This window comes from Choloepus didactylus, chromosome 10, assembly GCF_015220235.1.
Source record: "Choloepus didactylus isolate mChoDid1 chromosome 10, mChoDid1.pri, whole genome shotgun sequence".
NCBI lineage: Eukaryota > Metazoa > Chordata > Mammalia > Pilosa > Megalonychidae > Choloepus > Choloepus didactylus.
Window position 1 is genome coordinate 54,613,993 of NC_051316.1, and position 24,551 is coordinate 54,638,543.

The window sequence follows — 24,551 nt, forward strand, 5'->3', positions numbered from 1 at the left end:
GAGTAGTTTAAGAACACCTATTTCATTGAAGGAAATTTGGAAGAAAGTTAATTTTCGTATTAGTAAATAACAGATTTAAGATGTAAAATCCAAAAAACAGTTTTGATTTAATCTTTTTAATAATCGGTTTAAAACTGAGTGGCTGCAAATATTGTTTACCATGGTACCCTCAAATAAATTGGTTTATATTAAGGTTTTTGAAGCAGTAGATGAAATTAAGCTTCATTAACAAATTTTAAACTTTTTTTAGGTAAATGAATTGGTGGATGCCAGAGATGTCGGCCTTGGTGCTTGGTTTGAAGCACATATACATAGTGTTACTAGAGCTTCTGATGGACATTCACGTGGCAAAACTCCACTGAAGAATGGCAGTTCTTATAAAAGGACTAATGGAAATGTAAATCATAATTCCAAAGAGAACACAAATAAATTGGACAGTGTACCCTCTACGTCTAATTCAGACTCTGTTGCTGCTGATGAAGACGTTATTTATCATATCAAGTATGATGAGTAAGTGCTCATGCTATTGAGGACTTCATGTTCTTGTTTATAGAAGCAAAGCCTTCCATTTGAAGATAATTTTCAACTAATATTCTTTCTGAAGAAATAATTTAGGGGATCATGTTCAATCTATTACTTTTTTGTTTTGTTTCTGTTTGTTTGGTGGTTGAATCTAATGAATAAGGGCTCTTTGACTCCCAGTCATCTCTGGATCTTAAGTGGTTTGTCATCAGGATCCTAATACCTGCCTTAATTTAGGATGTAAAAGTTTCTATTTTTCCCATCCTCTGTTATGTTAGATTTTTTTGATACATATTTTAACAGCAGTTTAGAAAGGGTATAATAGCATGTAGAGTGATAGCCATTAGAATGAGGTTAAAATATTTTTTAACAGTTTTATTGAGATATAATTCACATCATAAAGTTTACCTATTGAAAGTGCACAATTCAATGTTTAGTGTATTCAGAATTATGCAGACATCACCACAAACTAATTTGAGAACATTTTTATCCCCAAAAAGAAACTCCACACCCATTAATAGTCACTCCCCACTCTCATCTCCCCTAACAAAATAGGTTTTAAAAAATTAAGATGGAAATAGTATTAAGAACTTGGCCTTGAAGTCCTAGATATCATTTTCTGTACCCATTTTCAAAATCCTAGTGTGAAAGTTATGTTGACAGATTTCATGTTTATTCAACACAGTAAATGAATTTGTCATCACTTGACACGTATGTTATGCTACTAAATTCTTATTAAGTATAAGAGTTCAGAATCTTAGTTGTGAGTCACACACACACACACACACACCTTGTATCAACTTAGAGTTCTAGGACAACTGGAAACACTGAAAGGGGTCAAAATAGGTCATTTTGATCTTCACTTTCCTGGTACTTCTCGTGGCTGTGGCCTACTTTCCAGCACTCTTACTGCAAATGAGCTGTCATACTTTTCTTACCATAGTAGATGTTAATAGAGCCAATAACTAGAAGGGAGTATTAAGGTCTGGGATTGACCAGGACTGGCAGTGTGGTTGAGTTGAGGCTGAGGTGAAAAGGGGTCGGGGTTGGTGTATTGATGGTAAGCAGTCTCTGGATTTATGAGTGCTGTGGAAAAGAGGCAAGATTACTACAGTAGTGGAGGACTTTAGTTATCTGTACATCTGTTGTCAATAAGCAGAGTGTCTAAGTTCTTGATTTGCTTTATTGAATTTTACATCTTTGAGAATGGAAGAAAGAACTAGGAAAACTATGCGGGACCTGCTGATTCTGGCTAAAAAAAGGAGTTATTGTTTGTTGAAAAATATTGTGCAGAATGGCATCATATAGAAATAGGATAAGAAGATTTAAGCATTAAGTGAACAAAAGCTTAATAATTTTTTATAATTTCAGGGGCTCTTAAAAGTTGGATTTGGAGTAAGACTATCCAAGGGTTAGGCCCAATGCCTGAGTTTGGTGTAATGTTAGAGCACAAAACAAAGTATCTTAGCATTTATTTCATTATTTTTTAATGAAGGATAAATTTGTCTTGATTACAATGAATGTTAGTAAAGGGACTCTAAATCCAGCAAATGTGAAAAGACTAAAATTATCTGCCCTAAATAATTCTAGGTAAAGGAAATAGATGGTTCAGTGTTGGCAACTTTTAAGGTGTGATAGCTTAACTTTCCTTGAGTAATAGAAGCTTAGTGGTAGGTAAATGCCATTCAGATCCTCAAGAAGAGCAAAAGATAAATGAAACATAGTATTAAAAATTAAAAACAGATGAGCTCCTGGGTAAGAGGTACAAAAAAACAAAAAGGTTGGTGTAGGTATCTAGAAAGTTCCTAGAAAGACTCGTTACGACCCACAATGAATTTGGTAATAAATACTGTTAGGTGAACGTTTCATTCTTCATGTTTATTAGAAAAGTGAATTTAAAAATGTAGCAAAGTACATGTTGATTTCAGTAAGTCATTAAACCATTTCTTAACTCTTGGATGGAGGATACTTTTAAAAGTGCTAGTAGAAGAGGTGGCTTAGCAATAATAATAATTTTTTACTGAATAGTCAGCACCAATTGAGTCAGTAGGTTGTCGCTCTCAGGTAGCTACATGGCTGTTTTATTAGAAGTATGATGTCTACCTTGCTTTAAAGACAATATCAGCAGACCTGGTGTAAATTCAGACTAGAACATAGTATATAAAAATGTAAAGCCATCATGCAGAATAGCTGAAGGAACTAGATATTTAGCTTGAAAAGACTTATAATATTGGGTTACTGCATATAATGTAAAGCAAATGTGGGGTTGACATCAAAGTGCCTGGTACAAAGTAGATATTTGTGGGTTTTTTTTTTAAATTGCTGTTAGTTCTATACCACTCATCTATTACCCTTGTCTTAGTATGGGCCTTGCATTTTTAGAACTCAACCAAAGTATTCAGCACTTGGGGGAAAAAGAGTTGGCAGTAGGAATATTAAATTTAGATTCTAAGAGACACTTGAATTATCTATAAGGTTTTTAAAAGCACTCCTTCAGTGGATATATAAGCTTGACTGTGAGGAGAGCTACCTTTTTTTTTTCCTCCAAAGTCCTGATACTAGGGAGAGACTGCCTTGAATGAAAATTCTATTTTTAATGGTATTTTTTTGGACAGAAAACAAATGGGGCAGGGGTTGAGAAGTGAACAAATGTCAAGGACTTATAGGCAGTCTTAGAACAATAAATAGGCAATAAGAGAAAGGGGAGAGAACATAATTTCTGTACATCTTTTATAGCTTCTTGAAAGTTTATTTGTATCAATTGTTCCCTCTGTGTATTTACACACTCCTTTTCTAAGCTGTAGTTAAGATATTAAAAGTTAAGATTAATACTTTTAAAGGATACTTAACATTTTTCTCAGTTCACAAAGCTGTGGCTTTAGTCTTGTGACAGTAGATGGTAAAGAGCCATGACATTGACAAAGGGGAAAGAGGTAGTCTTGGAGCAGACAATCATTTCTTTAGTGATTCTAGTAGGAAAATATGTGTATGGCATAGCTTGTGGCATTTTAGGTAACATTAAGTCGTTTTTTCCTTTTATTTTATTAGTGATGTTGTAGGTTTACAGAAAAGTTGTGGACAAAATACAGAGTTCCTATATATCACCCTATTATTAACACCTTGCATTCGTGTGCTACATTGGTTACAATTCATGAAAGAGTATTTTTATAATTGTAATACTGACTGTATAGTCCATTGTTTACAATAGCATTCACTGTGTTGTACAGCCCTGTTTGTTTTTTAGTTTTTATTCTAGTAACATATATACAAACTAGATGAGCTAACTTTTTATGTAGATGCTCATGTAATCTTTTGCATGATTATAATATTTGTTACATTAACTTCCAGATGAGGAAACCAAGGCTTAATTATGTAACTTCTCTAAAGACCTGCCCATTGAATGATTGGACTCCCAAGAGTTAACCAGTATGTAAATTGCCGTTCAACCTACAAATGGTATATGGAATTGTTAGTAGCCTATACTTCTGCTTTCAAAGATCAACCATTATTTATATAACAAGTATGACCGAGACTTGCTTTAGACTTTGCCTGGGTTTTACAGAAAAAAATGTTACGTATGACAGCACCTGAGACCACCCTATCCAATTTCATCTGTATACTGTCCTCTGGATGATTCTGATGCCCACTCAAGTTTGAGAACCACTCACTTATAGTTTCCCTTTGGCCTAGCCTTATCTGTTGCTATCAGACACCTGCCATTAAAGAGTAATATGGGGAAAAGTGGCTGAGAAGTGATAATTTAACTAAATGCACCAAATATTTTAGTAGAGGCCATAGATGATAAACAATACCTGAGGAAATCAAATGTTCATCCTATTGTAGCACATGTCTAGTGATCTGTGGCTTGCTGATTTTTCTGTTTTTCATCCATGTAGACAAAACTATTAGAACTCAGTCTTTTACATAAAGGAATTATATTTAACTCAAACAAAATGATCTTTAGGTAATTTTAAATAATTCAGAGTCCGTTATTCCGTTATGCAGTCTTTATGAATAAAATGCTTAGGAAAACAGGAAAAGAAGGAAACTTCCTCAACATGATAAAGGGCATATATGGAAAACCCACTGCTGACTTCATACTCAGTGGTGAAAGACTGAAAGCTTTCCTTTGAAATCTGGAAGAAGACAAGGATGCCTACTGTCACCGCTGTTATTCAACGTTGTACTGGAAGTTCTAGCCAGAGCAGTTAGGCAAGAAAAAGGAATCTAAAAGGCATCCAGATTGAAAAGGGAGAAGTAAAACTTACCCTATTTGATGATGAGATGATCTTACATAGAAAAGTTCTGAAAAAATCTACAACAAAGTTACTAAAGTTAATAAACAAATTCAGTAAAGTGATCGGGTACAAGATCCACACTCAAAAATCAGTATTTTTATAGACTAGTAATAAGCAATCTGAGGAGAAAATCAAGAAAAAAATTCCATTTACAGTAGCAACTAAAAGAATCAAATATCTAGGAATAAATTTAACCAGTGATGTAAAGGACATATACACAGAAAATTACAAAACATTGCCAAGAAATCAAAGAAGATTTAAATAAATGAAAGGACATTACACACTCATGGATTGGAAGACAAAATACTATCAAGGTGTCAGTTCTATCCAAAGCCCTTTACAGATTGTGAATGCAATCCTAATCAAAATTCCAAAGCCATCTTTGCAGAACTGGAAAAGCCAATTATCAAATTTATTTGGAAGGGAAAGAGGCCCCGAATAGCTAAACCCATCTGGAAAAAGAAAGAAGTTGGAGAACTCCCACTTTCCAACTTTAAAACTTACCACAAAGCTGCAGTGGTCAAAACAGTATGGTACTGGTACAAGGATAGATATGTAGATCAGTGGAATCTAATTGAGAGTTCAGAAATAGACTCTCATATCTATGGCTAATTGGTTTTTGACGGGGTGCCAGGTCCACTCAATGGGGAAAGAGTAGTCTCTTCAACAGATGGTGCTGGGAGAACTGGATATCCATATACAAAAGAGTAAAGGGGGACCCCTATCTTACACCACATACAAAAATTAACAAAGTGGATCAAAGACCTAAACATAGGAACCAGGACTATCAAATTCTTAGAAGAAAACTTAGGGAAGCATCTTCAGGGCATTGTGTTAGGCAATGGTTTCTTAGACTTTAACACCAAAAGCACAAGCAGCAAAAGAAGAAGTAGAAAAATGGAACCTCACCTAATTAAAAACTTTTGTGCATCAAAGGATTTCATCAAGAAGGTAAAAAGACAACCTACAGAATAGGAGAAAATATTTGGAAACCACATATCTGATAAGGGTTTAATTTGCAGAATCTATAATGAAATCCTGTAACTTACCAACAAAAAAGACAACCCAATCAGCAACAACAAAAATGGCCAAAAGACTTGGAAATGGGCATTTCTTGAAAGAAGATGGACAAATGGCCAAAAAGCACATGAAAAGATGCTCAGCATAATTAGCCATCAGGGAAATGCAGTTTGAAACCATGTGAGACCACTTTATGCCCACTAGACTGGCTACTATTAAACAAAACAAAAGTAACAAATGTTGGAGAGGATGTGGAGGAACAAGAACACTCAATAGTAAGTGTGGGCGAGGAGGCAGAGAAAATGGAACCCTTGTACGTTGTTCGTGGCACTGTAAAATAGTGCAGTCATTGTGGAAGGCAGTTTGGTTCCTCAGAAAGTTAATAGACTTACCATATGACCAGCAATCCTACTTCTCGGTGTATACTCAAAAGAATTGGAAGTAGGGACTCGAACAGCTATTTGCACACTGATGTTTATAGTGGCATTTATTCTAAACATTTGCCAAAAGATGGAGGCAACCCAAAGGTCCATCAACCGATGAATGGATAAGCAAAACGTAGTATATACATATAATGGAATATTATGCAGCTGTGAAAAAGAATGAGGTTCTGATGCATGTGACAGTATGGACGAACCTTTAATACCTCATGTTGAGTGAAATAAGCCAGACACAAAAGGACAAATAGTGTGTGATCTCACTGATATGAAACAATTAGAATAAGCAAATTCAGAGAGTTGGAAACTAGAACACAGGTTATCAGGGGCTGGGGAGGTCTAGGGAATGGGAAGTTAAAGCTTAATTGGTACAGAATTTATGTTGAGGGTGATGGAAAAGTTGGTAATGGATGGTGGTGATAGCTGTGCAACATTGTAAATTGTAGTTAACACCACTGAATTTTTTACCTGAATGTGGGTAAAAGGGAAAACTTTAAGTTGTATATATGTTACTAAAGTAAAAATTAGGAAGAAAAAATGCCCGTAGTGGGGGAATTTATCAATTATGTGCTGGTGAATTCTTGAGTAGGGGAAAATTCTCTGTAGTAGGTGAATATTTGTTCTGAGATCTAGCCCTGATTTTCGTGTTAAATTAGGCTCTTAAGCCAGTCCAGTCCTAAAATACGCTGCTTGAATTTGAGATAGGGTTGAACTAGATTTCATTCTTCCCAGATTGTAAGCATGAAGCAGCTCAGTCTCTGGTCTTACAATATAATCAGCCAGTTAAGTTTTCAGTCATTTCAAAGATTCTTTAAAAATACTTTGGTATAATCATATGGTTGACAGCTTTAGGTCATTTTTAGGTCATAGTTACTACACTGCCACCTGTTTCTTTGTCTTCTTCATGAGTTCAACATGTATCTTTAGTCAGTCTTATAGGCCATTTAAAAAGTAAATTTGGGAAAATTTGTTCTTGTTAGTGACATGACTTTTTTTTAACTATTAAATTTAGTGATCTAATTTAGAGGTCTTGATTTATAAATTTTAGCTGATTTCTATAAGGAGAAAGTAAGCTTGAAAAAACTTTGAACAACAAACTATGTATGTAAAGAGGAAAAAATTCATATAAAAGTAGTTAATATTTTTCTGTATCACATCTTGAAGAATGATTATTGTCTCACTCGACAAAGTTTAAATCTTTTAAACATGAGTAAATGATTGCCAGTAGGTTTTCATAGAGGTACCAACATTATTTAATCTTCCATATTTTCAGTATTCACATTTAAAATTAGAAATGGCAGTTTATTTCAGCAACAAAGATTTGTTTAGACTTTTTAGTAAATTGTTCCATATTAACCCTTTTCAGAGTACAGTGACTTAATCCAATAATTCTCTTGTTAAAGTAGCAGTATTTGCCAGATACATCCCAAGTATTTTCCTTGGATTACCTCAAGTAATCCTCATGAAAACCCAGTGAAGTTGGTACGTTCAACTTTAAAGTGGGGATAACTGAGGTTTAGAGAGGTTAACTTGCACAGTGTTGTAATACTTTATTAATTAGTAGACCCAGATTCAGAAAAGCACATGCTAGTATCTGCTTTTTCATACTACCTCTGCTTTTGAGAAGCAGCTTATAAAAAGGTATTATAAAGTATCGTCTATATTTATGATGTAGGGTTGTTTACATACTTTAAAATAACACCCCAGTCATGATGCTTTTGCATAACAGATACTGTAAACCAAAGATTCTTTACCTGTGTATAAACCCCTGAGTGCATTTTTCTTTGTAGTGGATTCAGAACTTGTTAGTATTAAAAGGATTTTTTTAAACCAAAAAGTTTAAACTGCTGTTAACGGGGGCCAGGCTTTACCATGGGATTTAGAAAGAATGGAAATGTCACTACATCACCCAGGATTTCGTGTGTTTGGGGTGGGGTTTACTTATGCTTCAGCTGTAATTAATAGTCTGTTGTACATTTGTCAGACATAGCTTGTCTGACACTAATATTGTCATTGCTCTGAGCATTCTTTAAGAGTTTTCGAGTTGTTTTGAGCCTGTGGTGTGTGCTTTTGTGTAGCCTTAATTATGGTTACTGCAAATATGAGTCAGTGAGCCAAGTGTGAATACAATCAAGTGCTATTTGTAGATAAAGGTAGTTTTTCTATAAAGTAAAAAACCTGATTTTCTTTTTTGTTGATATAGTGGTATACTTCTAAAGGAGACCCAAGAAATGTTTTAAGCAATGTCAAGTGTAATTATTTTGGGGTTTTGATGGGAGAAAAGGTGTAGGAGATTTTTTCTTTAATGATATCAAAGTGTCATGTTGGTCTTGAATTATAGGGGTCTAGAGTGAGAGGTTTAGTTTCAAACACTGGTGTAATGATCAGTCTGCCTTGTTGCTTCTTGGTTTATACTGATATATTTACTAAAGGCTTAGACTGTTTTCTCTAGCTTTGTGTGAGTTTCAGGGTCCTAAACGGATCATCGAAGGGGTCAGAAGTCTGTGGCCTTCATCACAAGTCTGTGACCTTCAGTCATTGCTCTTCCACTGTGCTGTAAAGTCGCTTTGGTGCATAGAAAAACAACTTTACAGATGACAATTGACTTCATCTTTTCGAATTTATACATCATCCCTTTACATGAGTATTTCTTAAAAAGGTGGTCAGAAAACTGCAGATTTGCCCTGGTAATGTATTTGTTTAAAATGCAGATTCCACAGACCCTGCCCCTTCCAGATTGGGTGATCCTGGGTTTAGGGCCTAGAAAACTGTACTCCAAGTAACAGGGAGCCTGTTAAGTTAAAGCATACAGAGCAGTGGTTCTCATAGGCTTTATGGTTTAGGAATTGACATCAGAATTTGGCTTCAATCCTAGTTCTTAGGTGTACTGATAAGGTTTTTTTTTTTTTTCTTTTAACTCTTTCAGCTTTAATTTCCTCATCTGTAAATATCTACCTGACCTATGTTCTTCTTACTGCTTATAAAGTACCTGGTAAATAATAGAATCAAACCTTGGCTTTTCACTTGTTAATAAAACCAGGTTATTTTGGTAAGTATTCTTAATATAGATTTATCTTTGGCATGGGTATTTTTTAATCTAGATAATGATGTTTTCACTTTACTAAAATAGTTATCTGCCATTGTTAATGTGTTCTAAAAATGTTATGTCCATGTAATGTATAAAATCCCTCTTTGAGCTGTTCTGAATTATTAAATTTTTTAACAGCTTCATTGAGATAAATCACATATACAATTCACCCATTTAGGATATACAATTCAATGGTTTTTAGTATATTTGCAGATATGTGCAACCATCACCACAGAGGCAATTATAGAACATTTACCACCTCAAAAAGAAGCTCCTGTACTCTTCTGTTGCTCCTACCCCACCAGTACTACCCCTAGAGCTACACAACCACTAATCTACTTTGTTATAGATTTCCCTGTTAGTGTGTACTGTTTTATTTATTGTGGTTATATTTAAAACAAAATTAGCAATCTTAACCATTTATAAGTGTATAATTTAGTGGCCTGATACTTTTACGATGTTTTGTTACCATCGCCACCTTCCAATACTAAATCTTTTTCATCACCCAAAACAGAAACTCTTTGTCCATTAAGCATAACTCCCTATTCTTTTGTCCTTCAGCACCTAGCAACCTCCAGTCTGTTTTCTGTCTCAATGAATTTGCTTATTCTAGACATTTCATAAGTGCGATTGTACAATATTTGTCCTTTGCCTAGCTTGTGTAGCATCACTTAGCATAATATTTTCAAGGTTCATTCATGTTGTAGCATGTATCCAAACTTCATTCCTTTTTATGGCTGAACATAGTATTCCATTGTATGGATATACCACGTTTTGTTTATCCATTCATCTATTGAAGCACATTTTGGTTGTTTCCATCTTTTGGTTATTGGGCATAATACTTCTGTGAACATTGGTTTACAGATACCTGTTTGAGTCCCTACTTTTAATTCTTTGTGGTACGTACCTAAGAGTAGAATTGCTGGATCATATGATAACTTTTTGAGAAACCACCAAAATGTTTTCCACAGTGGTTGCACCATTTAACATTCCCATCAGTATTGCATAAGAGTTCTAATTTCTGTATATTCTCACAAACACTTCTTTTTAAAAAAATTTTTTTTTAAAAATAGCTATCTCAAATAAATAAAAGCTATCCTAGTGGAGGGTGTGAAATATCTCATTGTGGTTTTGATTTGCTTTTCCCTGGCCATTTGTATATTTTCTTTGGAGTTATGTCTGTTCAAGTCCTTTGCGCATTTTTAAATTTTACTCTTTGTCTTTTTGTTGAGTTGTAGGAATTTTTTATATATTTTGGATATTAAATCCTTATCAGATATGTGGGTTTCCAACTATTTTCTCCCCTTCTTCATGCTGTCTTTTCACTTTCTTGATAATGTCCTTTGAAACACAAGAGTAAATTTCCAAGTGCAGTTTACCTGTTCTTTTGTTGCTTGTGCTTTTGGTGTCATATTTCTTAAGACTTTATTGCCTAATACAATGTCCTGAGGATTTTCCTCTGTTTTCTTCAAAGAGTTTTATTAGTTTATTCTTATACACGTCATTGTTCCATTTTGAGTTAATTTGTGATGCGAGGTAGTTGTCCAGTTTCATTATTTGGCATGTGGATATCCAGTTCTCCCAGCACCATTTGTTGAAGAGGCTGTTCTTTTTCCATTGAGTGGGCTTGACACTCTTGTGAAATCAATTGGCGATTGATGTGCAGATTTATATTTTCAATGTCAATTCTATTCCATTGTTCTATATATCTCCACTGTTCATTCTATCTTTATTCTAGTACCTCACTGCTTTTTGATTCCTGTAGCTTTGTAGTAAGGTTTGAAATTGGGAAGGTTAGTCTTCCAACTTTGTTCTTCAAGATGTTTGTGGCGATTCAGGACCTCTTGCTGTTCCATATGAATGTGATGATTGGGTTTTCCATTTCTGCGAAAAACCTGTTGGAATTCTGATTGGAATTTTATTGACTCTGTGAATCACTTTTGATAATATTTACATCTTAACAATATTAAATCTTGCAATCCATGGACATATGGGATATCTTTCCATTAAATTAGGGCTGCTTTAGTTTCTGCAGTGCTTTGTAGTTTTCCATATACAACTGTTTTGCATTCTTGGGTTAAATTTATCTTAGATATTTTATTATTTTAGTTGCTATTGTAAATGGAATTGTTTTCTTGATTTCCTTTTCAGAATATTCATTGCTGATGTATAGAAAAGAATTGATTTTTGAATTTTAATCTTGTAACCAACAACTCTGTTGAATTCATTTATTAGCTCTAGTATTTTTCTTATGGATTCTTGGGATCTTCTACATATAGGATTTTGTCACCTGCAAGTAGAGTTAATTTTTCTTATTCCTTTCCAATTTGGGTACCCGCCCCCCATCCCCCAATTGCCCTGACCAGAACTCTTGCAGTTTAATGTCGAATAGCAGTGGTGAAAATAGACATGCTTGTCTTATTCCTGATCTTAAGGGAAAGCTTTCACTTAGGATGATACTAGCTGTGAGTTTTTCATATTTGCCCTAAAATAAAGTGAGTTCCCTTCTAGTTTTGGTTTTCATCAAGAAAGGGTGCTGGGTGTGTTTCAGCTATTTGTTTGATATAATTTCAAATTTCAAAAATAATACACTATACAGAAGAACTCCAACATACTGCCCCACCCCCCAAGCCCAGATACCAAGATATATCAATTTTAACATTTTGCCACCTTTTCCCATTCTGTCAGTGCACGTACCTACTATCTTTCTATTTTCTGAATGTTTGAGAGCAGTTTGCAAACATCTTACTCCTTGAACACATAATACTTCTATGGACATTTCCTACGAATAGGCTATACACTTTTTCTTAGATCCCAGTAATGTCTTTTTCAGCCTTTCTCCTCCATGTATTGCATTTAATTCTCCTAACACGTATTGCATTTAATTTTTGTTATCTCCTTAGTTTCTCTCACTTTCTTTCTTTAATTTGTAGAAACATGTATACAACATAAATCTTCCCATCCCAGCCTCTCCCAAACATACCATTCAGTGGGGTTAATCATATTCACAATGTTGCAGTACCCTTACCAACATCCATTATTATAACTTTCCCTTTACCCTAATCAGAAAGCCTGCACTCACTTTACATACTCCTCATTGTCCCTGGCCCCCCGCATCTGGTAACCTGTAGTCTACTTTCTATCTCATTGAGTTTGCATATGCTTTACTATTTTCTTTGTGGCTACCATGGGGCTTAAATTTAACATCCTAAATCTGTAAGAATCTTGTTGGCCTTGATGCTAGCTTAACATCAGTAGCATACACTTGCTATGTTCCTGTAGCTCTGCATGTAGTTTTCATCACAGATTACATATTTATGTTTTGAGTCCAAAACTACTGATTTACCATTACATTTTATGCGTTTGACTTTTAGACCTGTAGGAAGTAAAAAGTGGGTTAAAATTTTAAAATACAATAGTATGGGTTATTTCTATTTACCCATGTCATTATCTTTACCAGAGATTTTTATTTCTTCATGTGCTTCAGTTTATTGTCTAGCATCCTCTCCTTTCAACCTGCAGTATTCCCTTCAGCGTTTGTTGTAGGGCCAGTCTAGGGATGACAAAGTCACTCAGCTTTTATTTATCTGGGAATGTCTTAATCTTACCCTCATTTTTGAAACAGTTTTGAGGGATATAGCCATTTTTGCTTTCAGCACTTTGAGTATATCATCCCTCCATGGTTTCATTGAGAATTGGCTCTTTCCTCATGGAGGATTCCCTGCACATGACAGTTACCTTCTCTCTTACAACCTAAAAATTCTCTCTTTCTTTTTGGCACTTGACAGTTTGATTATAATATGGTTTGGAGTTGGGTTTATTTAGATGTATCCTCTTTGGAGTTCATTTGATGTCTTTCATTAAATTTGACAAGTTTTCAGCCTAGATCTCTTTGAATTTTCTCTCTCTCCTCCTTCAAGGACTCCCACAATACATATGTTGGTAGGCTTGATGTTGTCCCACAGGTTCCTCAGCTCTATTCATCTTTTGTCATGCTTCTTTCTGCTCCTTAGACTGAATGACTTAAACTGTCTTATCTTCAAGTTCTTCCGTTCTTTCTTCTGCCACCTCTAATCTCTGATGAACCACTCCAGAGAATTTTTATTTTCTGTTACTATGGTTTTAGTTTCCTAGGTTGCTTAAAGCAAATATCATGAAATAGTTCAGCTTCAACAATGAAAATTTAGTAGCTTACAGTTTGAGGCTGTAAAAATGTCCAAACCAAGGCATCATCAAGGTGGTGCTTTCTTCCCAAAGAAGCCCTTGGCTCCTCTGCCACGTGGCAAGGCACACTTTGGCATTTGCTGGTCTCTCCCTCCTCTTCCAGGTTTCGTTGATTTCAGCTTCTTGTTTCCATGGCTTTTTCTCTCTCTGTATTCATTCTGTTTATAAAGGGCTCTAGTAATAAGATTAAGACCCACCCCGAATGAGGAGGATCACACCTTAACTGAAATAGGCTCATTGAAAGGTCATACTTATAATCAGTTTACATCTACATGAATGGATTAAACTTAAGAAGATGCTTTAAATTTAAGAAGACCACAGAGGTCTTCAGATCTGTTTGGTTCCTTTTCACAATTTCCATCTCTCTCTTAATATTCTCTATGTGTTCATCTGTCATCTTCCTGATTTCCTTTAGTTCTTTGAGTTTTTTAGGAAAATTTTTAAAAAGTCCTTGTCTGGAATATCCCAGGTCTGATCCTGCTTGTTATGGTTTCTAGTGCTTTAATCTTCTCCTTTGCCTGGGCCATCACTTCCTGTCTCTTGGTATGTTTGTAATCTTCTGTTGAAACTTGGACATTTGATAACTTAGTGTGTTATTCCTGGAACTTGGATTCTGGCATGTCTGTTCCTTAAGCTTCTGTCTAGCTCGTGTAATAACAGAGCTTTCCTTGAATGCCAGGAGCAGTTAACAACAACAACAACAACAAGGAATAAAAGTAAACACCTCTCCCGGTTTTTGCTGATTGACCTGTGGGAATGTTCTCCCTCAGAGCTTATCCATGCAATGTGTTCGGAGAATAGCTCTGGGCCAAAGCTAGGGGCCTCTCTGATTCTGTCTGCACATGAGTTTTGTCTGGATATGTGTGTGTGTCCCTATGATTTCCCCTCTTCACATGGTTCTGAGTGTCCCTTTTTTCCTAGGAAACAGATTTCTTGTGTTCCCAGACACTGTATTATTTGTCTTACAGCAAGCAGTACCTTGTCCCAGGTAGCACAATTTGACTGCTCTCCCACAGCATTCTTTAGGAGAGCTTTGTGATGTGCCTTCTACATGCAGGGTAAATTCTGGGACAGGAAGGCCCTCAGGCCACCCCCAGACAGATTGGAGCAGACATACATGCTCCCAGTATGTGCACATCGGTTACTCTGTTCCAAGCCTGTGATAGGTGGGGTAGGGGCCAGACAGCACCTCAGGATCCTACTGCTTTTAAGTAACCTTTTTCTTCATTTGGTACTCACTGTTACTATAGTCTTCAACTCTTTTTGGAGCTTTTTAGGAAGATGTTTCTACCATTTCTTACTGGTTGTTCAAGGTTTCTGTTAGGGAGTTAGATTTTTTCAAATGCCCTTTCTGCATTAGTTGCGATGATAGTGTGTTTTCTTCTGCAGTCTGTTAATGTGGTATATTTCGTTAATTCTTTTTATGTTGAACCATCCTTGCATTCCTGTGATAATTTCCATTCAGTCATGGTGTGTAGTCCTTTCAGTGTTCTGTTGGATTTAGTTTGCAAGTATGTTTTGGGGCTTTGCATGTGTAGTCATAAGGGAAATTGATCTGTAACTTTTTCTTCTTATGATGTTAATTGGTTTTGGCATCAGGATAATGTTGCCCTCGTTGTATGGGTTAGGAAGTTATTCCCTCTTTTTTTTTTTTTTTTTTTTTTTTTTTTAATAATTTGAGAATGATTGAGTGTTAATTCTTATTTGACTGTTTGATAAATTTACCAGTGAAGTTATCTGGTCCCAAACTTTTCCTTGGGAAGTTTTTGATTACTGATTCAATCTCTTTACTTTTTATGGGTCTGAGATTTTCTGTTTCTTATTGAGTCAGTTTAGGTAATTTGTATGTTTCTACAAATTTGTCCATTTCATCTAGGTTATCTAATTTGTTGGCATACAGTTGTTCACAGTATCATTTTATAATGCCTTTTATTTTGATAAGATTGGTAGTAATGTTCCCACTTTGATTTTTTATTTTAATTCTCTGCATCTTCTCTCTCTCTTTTTCTGTTTCAGTCTAATTAATGGTTTGTCAGTTTTATTGTGCTTTTCAGAGAACCAATCTTTGGTTTCATTAATTTTCTCTGTTTTTCCTCCTCTTGTTTCATTTATATCTGCTGTAGTCCTTTTGCTCACTCTGGGTTAATCTGCTCTTCTAGTTTCTCAAGGTGTGAGGACAGGTTACTGGTTTCAGATCATTCTATTTAAATATAAACATGTACAGCTATAAATCTTCCTCTGAGCACTGTCATTGCTGCATCCCATAAGTTTTGATATGTTATGTGTTTGTTTTCATTTATCTCAAGGTATTTTCTAATTTTACTTGTGATTTTTACTTTGATCATTGTTAAGAGTGTTTGTTTAATTTCCACATAATTGTTAAATTTCCAGTTTTCCTTTTATTACTTATTTCTAGCTCCATTCCATGGTGGTTGGAGATTTCAATCATTTAAAACTTGTTGAGAGTTGTTTTGTTGTGACCTAATGTATGGTCTGTCCTAGAGAACATTTACTCTTAATTGTCTGGGTGAGCTTTAAATTTAAGATGTAAAGCTTAGTAATGTTATTTGTTAGAAATGCTCTCTTTTTTGCATGTGGTATGACATTAAAATTTGCTAAATTAGAACATGCCTCCAGATAATGTTGTCCTTATTTAAGCATATTAGGTCTACAAAGCCATGTTTTGAAGAAAGTTTTGTCATACTGCCTTACTTATTAATACAGTTTGAGTCTTTCAGAATTATTAGTCAGTTTACAAGTCACCTAAGAAAATCTAGTTTCATGATTTTTTAGTAAACTTTTTTTTTAAAGTTCTTAATATATTTCCCTGAAATCTAATTCCCTGGGAGTCACTCAATGACTGTTTCACCTATTAGCAAAAATTAGTTTTGTTCTCAAGTGGGAAAGATGTCCCCTAGTTAAAGATAATCAAAAGCAAGCATTCTAAAGGGTAACTCGAAAAGACTTCTAAAGAGGGCTTGGAGCAATGAAAATGTTAATGGGAAAATTTGTGCTTAGGCTATGTTTTAAGGCCTATCTAGGGAGTTGAGACTTTTTACAACAAAGTGGTTCTAAACTCTCAAGGATGCAGGTAGCTAAGTAGAGGAAGTTATCTTTTACCTATATTAGAATAATAACGTGGCTTCCAGGTTCTGAGAACAAGAGGTTGTATAGTACAAGAGAAAGAGGAAGACTAATTTTTTCTTCCAAGTACAGGGTTGGTCCTTTACCAAGTGTAGATAAAGTGGGCCTTGCTATATTCCTACCTCTTTGTGTGCCAATTCTTTGGGGCTACCCTGAACCCTGTTTCAATAATTGTTCGAGCTATCACACGTCTCAAAATGTTTCATATAGACTCCTGCACAGTTACTTTTCCTCATTATAAATACTGAGAATAGTCAGCTGCTTGGTCCAATTCACGTAATTATCTTAGTCTATACATTAGACTTCAAGGGGAAGGGGAAATGCTCTGTGGGAATACCTGTGCTTGAAAAGGCTTTCTCTTTGGTATTGGTGTAATTAACAATTTTAGTTATCTACAAGTTTTTTATTTTTGTTTTTAAAGACAACTAAAAACATAATCTTTAAAAACACCTTTTTCTTATTCACATTGCATAGAATTGTATATTCTTACATAAACTATCTAGAGTAAGGTTTCTTGAGGAAGTAGAGAAAACAGCAGGGTCATCTGGAGATCTTTTTCAAAATACGGTGGTCATAGTTTATTATGTTTGATTAAAGGCTTTAGTTATATAACAGCACAGACTTTGTTATTTAATGAGTTGGATATGTCTCCAGGCATGCTAACTTTGAACATGATACCTGTTCTTCAAAGAAAAACTTGTTCTCTAGTGTAGGTGCTGTATAGTAATACTCACACTTTGTGAGTACCTGGAGCTCTGAGTGTACAAGATAGAGATGATATTTCTGTATTCCTGAAGAACAACAGCAGGATACTATGGATAAAGGAGGAGGAAATATGAAGCAGAGAGTAGACTAGTATGGCTGAGTGTAAGGGGTATATGGTGAGTAGTAAGAAATGAAATTAGAAGTTGAATAAAGACTTCCAGTTTAACATGGCAGAGTTAAACACATTTGTTTCTACTCCTTCCTAAACACTACTAGAAGACAGCAAAAGAATAAATACATACATTCCCAAGGACAAAAAAAAATGGGATAGAATTCAAAATCACAAGAGAGAAAGGAAAAAAATTTTGGAAGGTAGTACACTAATGGATGATTGATACCTCACTTAACAGGTCAGAGAAAGCTGAAACCTAAGGGTGAGAAGCCAACAACAAGCAAGCAAGTAAATTGGTGTTAGAGAACCTTGGGAAGGCTCAGGCCTTGGATTCAGCAGGTACCTTGGAGGTAGGCATATGGGATAAGAGGATTGGAGAGCAAGGGAGTTGGTTGATTTGTATTAAAGAACCCATTAACCACTGCCTCACTCTGCCCTGCTCATCTCATCCACCTGAGATAGCTATACTCTAACCAGAGACTATAGATTGTTTCTCCAGAGGTACTGAATCAGATGCTCAGACCCGGAGATTACCAGACACAGCTGTGAGGAGGTGTGAGGTGCTGTTCAGTAAATAGGATGGTGATGTAAAAGTCTATAAACCTAACTGCCTTTTCTGCATTCAGTTCCTACATCTCTGGCAGTCAGGCTTATACCCTCATTCCCTGCTCATGAGGTGGTTGAAAGTATCTTCTTTGGGATACCGACAGTTGAATTTTTTTTTCCTGCTTTGTCTCCTTGTAGTGGAAGCTTATCCACTGATGGAACACATCTTCCAACAGCTTCCTGAAAAAGGGTTTGTGGGAGGTAACCTTCAGTCACAGCACCTTCGCATCTCCTTCGGCTCTCCCAGAAAGTGGAAGACATGGTATCCAGGAAACAGGATTCAACACAGGAAGTAATGAAAGGAGATTCCAAAAGGAGAGCTGTGGAATAGGCCTATAGAGCAACCTGTCCAGATTGAAATAGGACAGAGGACTCTAGAGAGGTTTTGAAGCTCAAAAGATTATAGGGTACCTGGAATGTTTGGACGTAGGAGTTTTACAACTTTGACAGAATGGAGGTAAATTAATTTGCGTGCATAGAAAATTAAGCAATTAGAAACCAAAAGGCTCAGTTAGGTACTCTACGAAAACAGTTGTGGAATAAAGGAAATATTATTAAGGCATCCTTCACTACTTAGCTGTGTGATAACTGTTTAGTCAATATGTAGAAAATATTGAGTCAACAAACTACATAGTTTTGTATAATGTGCTTAAGAGCAAGAAAAAGTTTGCAAATCTTTGCAAGAGCACGGAGTCTATAGCCAGATGATTTGAGATTGAATTGTATCTCTGTCCAAATAACTTAGACAAGTTATTTAACTTGTACCTCATTTTTGAAATGGGGATAGAATAACATCTACCTCATACAATTGTTATATTAATTAAGTGAGTCTAAATATGTAAGCTCTTAGACTGGTCCTTTGTTAGCAGTTATAAAGAAAAGGAGGATGGAGGCAATGGAACTGTATATGAGGATATGTAGGATAACAGTTAAAGTTAAAAAAATAAAAAACCTCATGGATGTTATTTTAAAATACAGAGGTAAATAACCAGCTAAAATTGCTAAGAATTGAAGATGGTTGCCTTTGGGGAACAGGAGTCGATTGTTCGGTGAACTAGAGCAGGAGACTACTGTCTTCATTATAAACCTTAGAGTGTTAATTTTTTTACGTTTGTACATATGTGAAAAAAAACTTCAAAAAGTGGGAATAAACTTTGTGTTTAGGTAGTATTTGAATTTTAACTTGAACCACAAAGAATTTTCTCATTATAAAAATACTTAAATTTACACGGAAGTTGAGAGAACTGAATAATAAACCCATTAACAGTTTCAACCACTTCAATTCATGGCCAATCTTATTTTATGTATACTAGCACCCACCACCACCACTGGATTGTTTAGAAGCAAGTCCTAAACCTTAAATCATTTCAACCATAAACATTTCAGTATTTATTGATTTAGCAGCCGTGGTCCTCTGCTGGAATGTTAAACTTGCTGACCAGCTACAGGGAATACAGTTTGCTGATAACCTTCAGTCACAGATCTACCCATTGCATTCAGCCAGTTGATAGGTTAAGTCTCAAACTCCAGAATCTTGCCCCAGCCCCCGCCTTTTTTCCTTGCATTAAGTGTTACAAAAATGTCGATACCTCATTCTATCATTCTTTAGCCTGATAGCTATATAATTCTCTTATAAAGAACTTTCCTTTAACCAGTTGATTCACTTATAAAAGGTAAGATTCCTTGGCCTTTTTTCAGTTTTTCAGAATGAATAAGTTCCTAGTGTCATCTAATGGTTGACCAATGAGATTTTTACTTTGAAGTATCATTATGAACTCATGGATTTTAGCACTTGCTTTAATGTACCTCTGTTCTTTTTGGTGCTCAGATTGTCCCATCTCTGGCCTATAGAGATTCCTTAAAGTCGAACCACATACAGTTTTTGAGAGCTTCTTTGCTTTCAGGTATGATAGTATGTCTCATGCTCATCTCATTTCCTGCCCAGACCTGGATTCAACCATTACTTCAAGGAACCCTAGTTAGTTCTTTTTAGTTAGAAATGGTATGTAGAGGATGTAGTCTGGGCACCAGGGATGTTGACTGATACTTGTTTGTTCATGTTTCTAGGTCTTCTCATTGGATGGAGCTAGGAAATGTGTAATCAAAGACACCATGTGTTTATATTGATATTTCCAATTAAATTTAGAGTTATAGTTCCTTTCTGTGTAGTTAGACCACCAATTTTATACCTCCTTTGTTCATTTTGCTTTTGATTTTCAGAGATTGGTGACATTTTAGTTTTGTTTTACAATTATGTGAAACATTTACAAGCTTCCAGCTAAAATCTCCAAAACAAGATACATTAAAGAAATTGAGCCTCTATCCCTGTTTCCTCTCTCACCGTCTTTTATAGGTAACTTTATTGGGTTTTTTTGTTAATGCAGTTTTATTGAAATATATTCACACACCCTTCAATCCATCCAAAGTATACAGTCAGTGGCTTGCAGTATCATCACTTAGTTGTGCATTCATCACCACAGTCAATTTTAGAGCTTTTTCATTACTCCTAAAGGTAATGTTACTAGTTTTTCATTTATCCTTCTGTTTTAAAATATAAGCAAATGTGTATAAATATTTGTGTTTGTATTCCCCAACCCCCATTCACAGACACACACTTATTAGGTAGTAAGCAGGTTATCCATAGTATGAACTGTTTTCTCAAGGTACTGTATCCCAGAGATCATTCCACAGCGGATGTTCCTCATTCTGTTTTTATAGGAACATAGTATGCCATTATATAGATGTACTGTATTTTATTTTAAATGGTTTCCTATTTGTGGACTTTTGATTGTTTCTAGTCTTGCTATTGCAAATAGTGCAGCTATGAATAGACTTATGTGTGTTCCTTTCCCTATTTTTGCCTTTTATTTTGGGGATGGATTCCTAGAAGTAGAATTCCTTAGTCTCAGGATAAATATATAAGCAGTTTTGCTGGGTATTGCCAGATTCCACTCTACTAGGGGTGACTACTATGTATTCTCATCAGTAGTGCTTGAGAGAGTACCTGTTATCCCACAGCCTTATCAACAGATTGTCAGACTTCATGACATATCATAAGTAGATCTGTGTTTTAGAATCCTCACTTGGGCAAAAAGTAAGGTATGCATTAGAAGATACAATCCTAAAGACAGGGAGATACATTAGGCCTTTGCAGTAGTCTCAGAGAAATGCAGGTCTGAACTGTAAGAAATTGGCATGTTCTTGACTTTGTTAAGAGTAGTTTTATGTACCCCTTCTATATTTGTGTTTTTATGTAGCAAATGACTTAACATTTCTTTGACTAGAATTTGAAAATGTATATTTCATTTTCATGCTTTATCTTTTACAGATTTATTGTATCCATATACTGTACTATGGTGTCTTAACAATTCTGTTCTAAAATTGTACAAATTTAGTTCCAGTGCAAACCTAGCTTAAATTCTTTCACTCTGATGCATGAAGTTATTTGTTTGCATTATCAGCTCATAAAACATGATTTAATAACAGTTTTAAAGCTTTGTTCAAGTTTTCTGTTTTGTTCAGAGTTATTCCATTCTGGGTATCTAATGTCAAAATATACTTTTAACATTACACCTGAAGAAAGAATCTCATCTAAAATTAGAATCGTTTTCTATCTTAAATTGCCCTGAGGATATTGAGGCAGGAAATGAATGCACAACTTTAGAACGAGAAAAGCCCTAAAAGATCCAGTTTAACCTCTTCATTTGATAAATTAGGGGAAATGCTGGTTATTTTCTGACCAAACCAATGTGAAACAACATGAGTGCATAAACACTGAATGTTGGTCTCAAAGACTTGTTAGTTTAGGTTTAGCCATTTAAAAGGGGGATTGAAATAAAGGAAGAGTAGAACCATAGACATAACTGGGTACTTCTCAGTTTCCTTCTTTAAGGGTTAGTTCTAAGTAATAATGATAAAAATATTAGAAACTTCACTTACTCCATCATGTACTGTTTTAAGCACTTTACAAGACTTCTCATTTTAGATCTCAAAACAACAGTATAAGGTATATCATTAGATACAGATTACAGATGAGAAATAGTTGCAAAGAGATTTAGTAACTTTTCCAAGGACACACAAAAGCAAGAAGTTAAATTGGAAGTGTAAACTTACGCTGAAAATAGAACATATTTGGAGTGAATACACAGGATGGTAACGGGATTGAAAACTTTTTATCATGAGTTGAAGGAACTAAAAATAATGTTTTTGCATAGAAGAGTTTCAGAATGTCAGGGACATTCTGACTGTCAAGTATTAGGAGGTCTGTCTTGGGGAGAAAATACAGATTTCTTCATGGTACTATGAGTTCCAATAGTTTATCTTTGAACAGTATTGGGTATCTTCCTTTTCCTATGTCAGAGCTATGGGGAGACAGAATGGCTTTACTTAGGGATTAAACTGCTCCCATCATTTACTGTCCTAGCAAAGGTTGAATGGTGGTTTGAAAGGCTTGTTATAGAAGGGAATTATGGACTGATAAAGTAAATAGACAGTCTCAGACCCCTTGCCAACCCTGAGATTTTTTTTCCCAATTGAATAAAATTTTGAAGAGACTTAATTAAAATGTATAGTTTAACTAGAGATTCCACGTGGAGTTAGTGTGTTTTATTCTAAATGAATTAGGTATCCTGTGAGCATCCTATGCGTCCCTCGTCCTTGTTCAGTTTGGAAAGAACCAAGGCTAACTTAGAGCTGTTTCCAACTACAGCCCTACTCCATTTATTTTTCTTCTATAAGCTTTTTATTTTGTGGTAACTTCAAACTTACAGGATAATTGGAAAAATAATACAAAACGCCGTACAAAGAACTCCAACATAGCCCCATACTCCCAGATAACCAACTGAAACATTTTTGTCACATTTGCCGTATCATTCTATTTATCCATCTTCCTATCACTCTATTATTCTTTCCATCCATCTATTTATCAATTTTCTGAACATTTGAAAGTAGTTTGTATGTATCATGCTCCTTAAATATATAATACTTTCATGGACATTTCCCAAGAAAAAGGACATTCTTTTATGTAACCACCTTAGGTTTAGATATCAAGTTCAAGAAAGTTAATATCAATCTAAAGCTTAGAGTCTGTATTATGGTTTTTCCAGTCTTAACGTATGTCCCAATAATGTCCTTTTGAGCCTTTTCTCCACCATTGTTAGATCCCGTCCAGATCACATATATATTGTATATCATTGTAATTATCTCTTTAGTTCTTTTTTTCAATTGTAGAAAACTTTTCCTATCTCAACCCCTCCTAAGCATACCGTTCAGTGGGATTAATCACATTCACAATGTTACAGTACCCTTACTAACATCCGTTACTATAACTTTCCTTTCACCCCAAACAGAAGCCCTATACTCATTTTACAGAAACTCCCCATTGCCCATGGTCCCCACACCTGGTAACCTGTAGTCTACTTTCTATCTCAGTGAGTTTGCATATGCTTTACTGTTTTCTTTGTGCCTACGATGGGACTTATATTTAACATCCTAAATCTGTAAGAATCTTGTTGGCCTTGATACAAGCTTAACATCAGTAGCATACACGTACTATGTTCTTATACGTCTCCGTCACCCCACCTTTACTTAGTTCTTGTAGCAAATTTCATGTTTATGCATTGAGTCCAAAACCAATTACATTTCATGCATTTGACTTTTAGACCTGTAGGAAGTAGAGTGGGTTAAAATTTAAAAATATAATAGTACAGGGTGTTTATATTTACCCATGTCATTACCAGAGATCTTTATTTCTTCATGTGCTTCAGTTAATTGTCTGGCATCCTCTCCTTTCAACCTGCAGAATTCCCTTCAGCTTTTATTGTAGGGCCAGTCTAGGGGTGACAGAGTCACTCAGCTTTTGTTTATCTAGGAGTGTCTTAATCTTTCCCTCATTTTCGAAACATAGTTTTGAAGGATGTAGAATTCTTTGTTGGTACTTTTTTGCTTTCAGCATTTTAAATATGTCATCCTATTGCTTTCTTGGCTCCATATTTGCTGACAAGAAATCAGCTTCCTTGTACATGGAACCTTGCTCTTCTGTCTTGGGGCTTTCAGAATCTTCTCTTTACCTTTGACACTCAGCAGTTTGATTATAATACATCATAGTATGGGTCTATTTGAATATATGCTGTTTGGAATTTGTTGCATATCTTGGATTTGTATATTCATGACTTGTTAAATTTGTGGAGTTTTCAGCCATTATTTCTTTGAATATTATCAGTCTTCTTTTCTTTCTTCTTGGACTCCCACAATGCATAAATTGGTGTGCTTAATGGAGTTCTAGCAGTTCCTCGGGCTCTGTTCACTTTTTTTCTTCATTCTTTCTACTCCTCAGA

The 24,551-nt window shown here is 35.3% G+C and overlaps 1 protein-coding gene across 2 annotated transcripts in view; it reads left to right on the forward strand.

Moving 5' to 3' along the window:
- The window catches only part of UHRF2 (ubiquitin like with PHD and ring finger domains 2), a 109,774-nt gene that overhangs the window by 26,963 nt on the left and 58,260 nt on the right, over positions 1-24,551 (forward strand). For both annotated transcript variants that reach the window (XR_005210613.1, XM_037797123.1), the window contains exon 3: positions 251-510. Coding sequence is in view for 1 of the 2 variants with exons in the window: in XM_037797123.1 (XP_037653051.1) it covers positions 251-510 (260 nt within the window). In the remaining variant the exon portion in view is untranslated. The remainder of the gene's footprint in view (positions 1-250; positions 511-24,551) is intronic.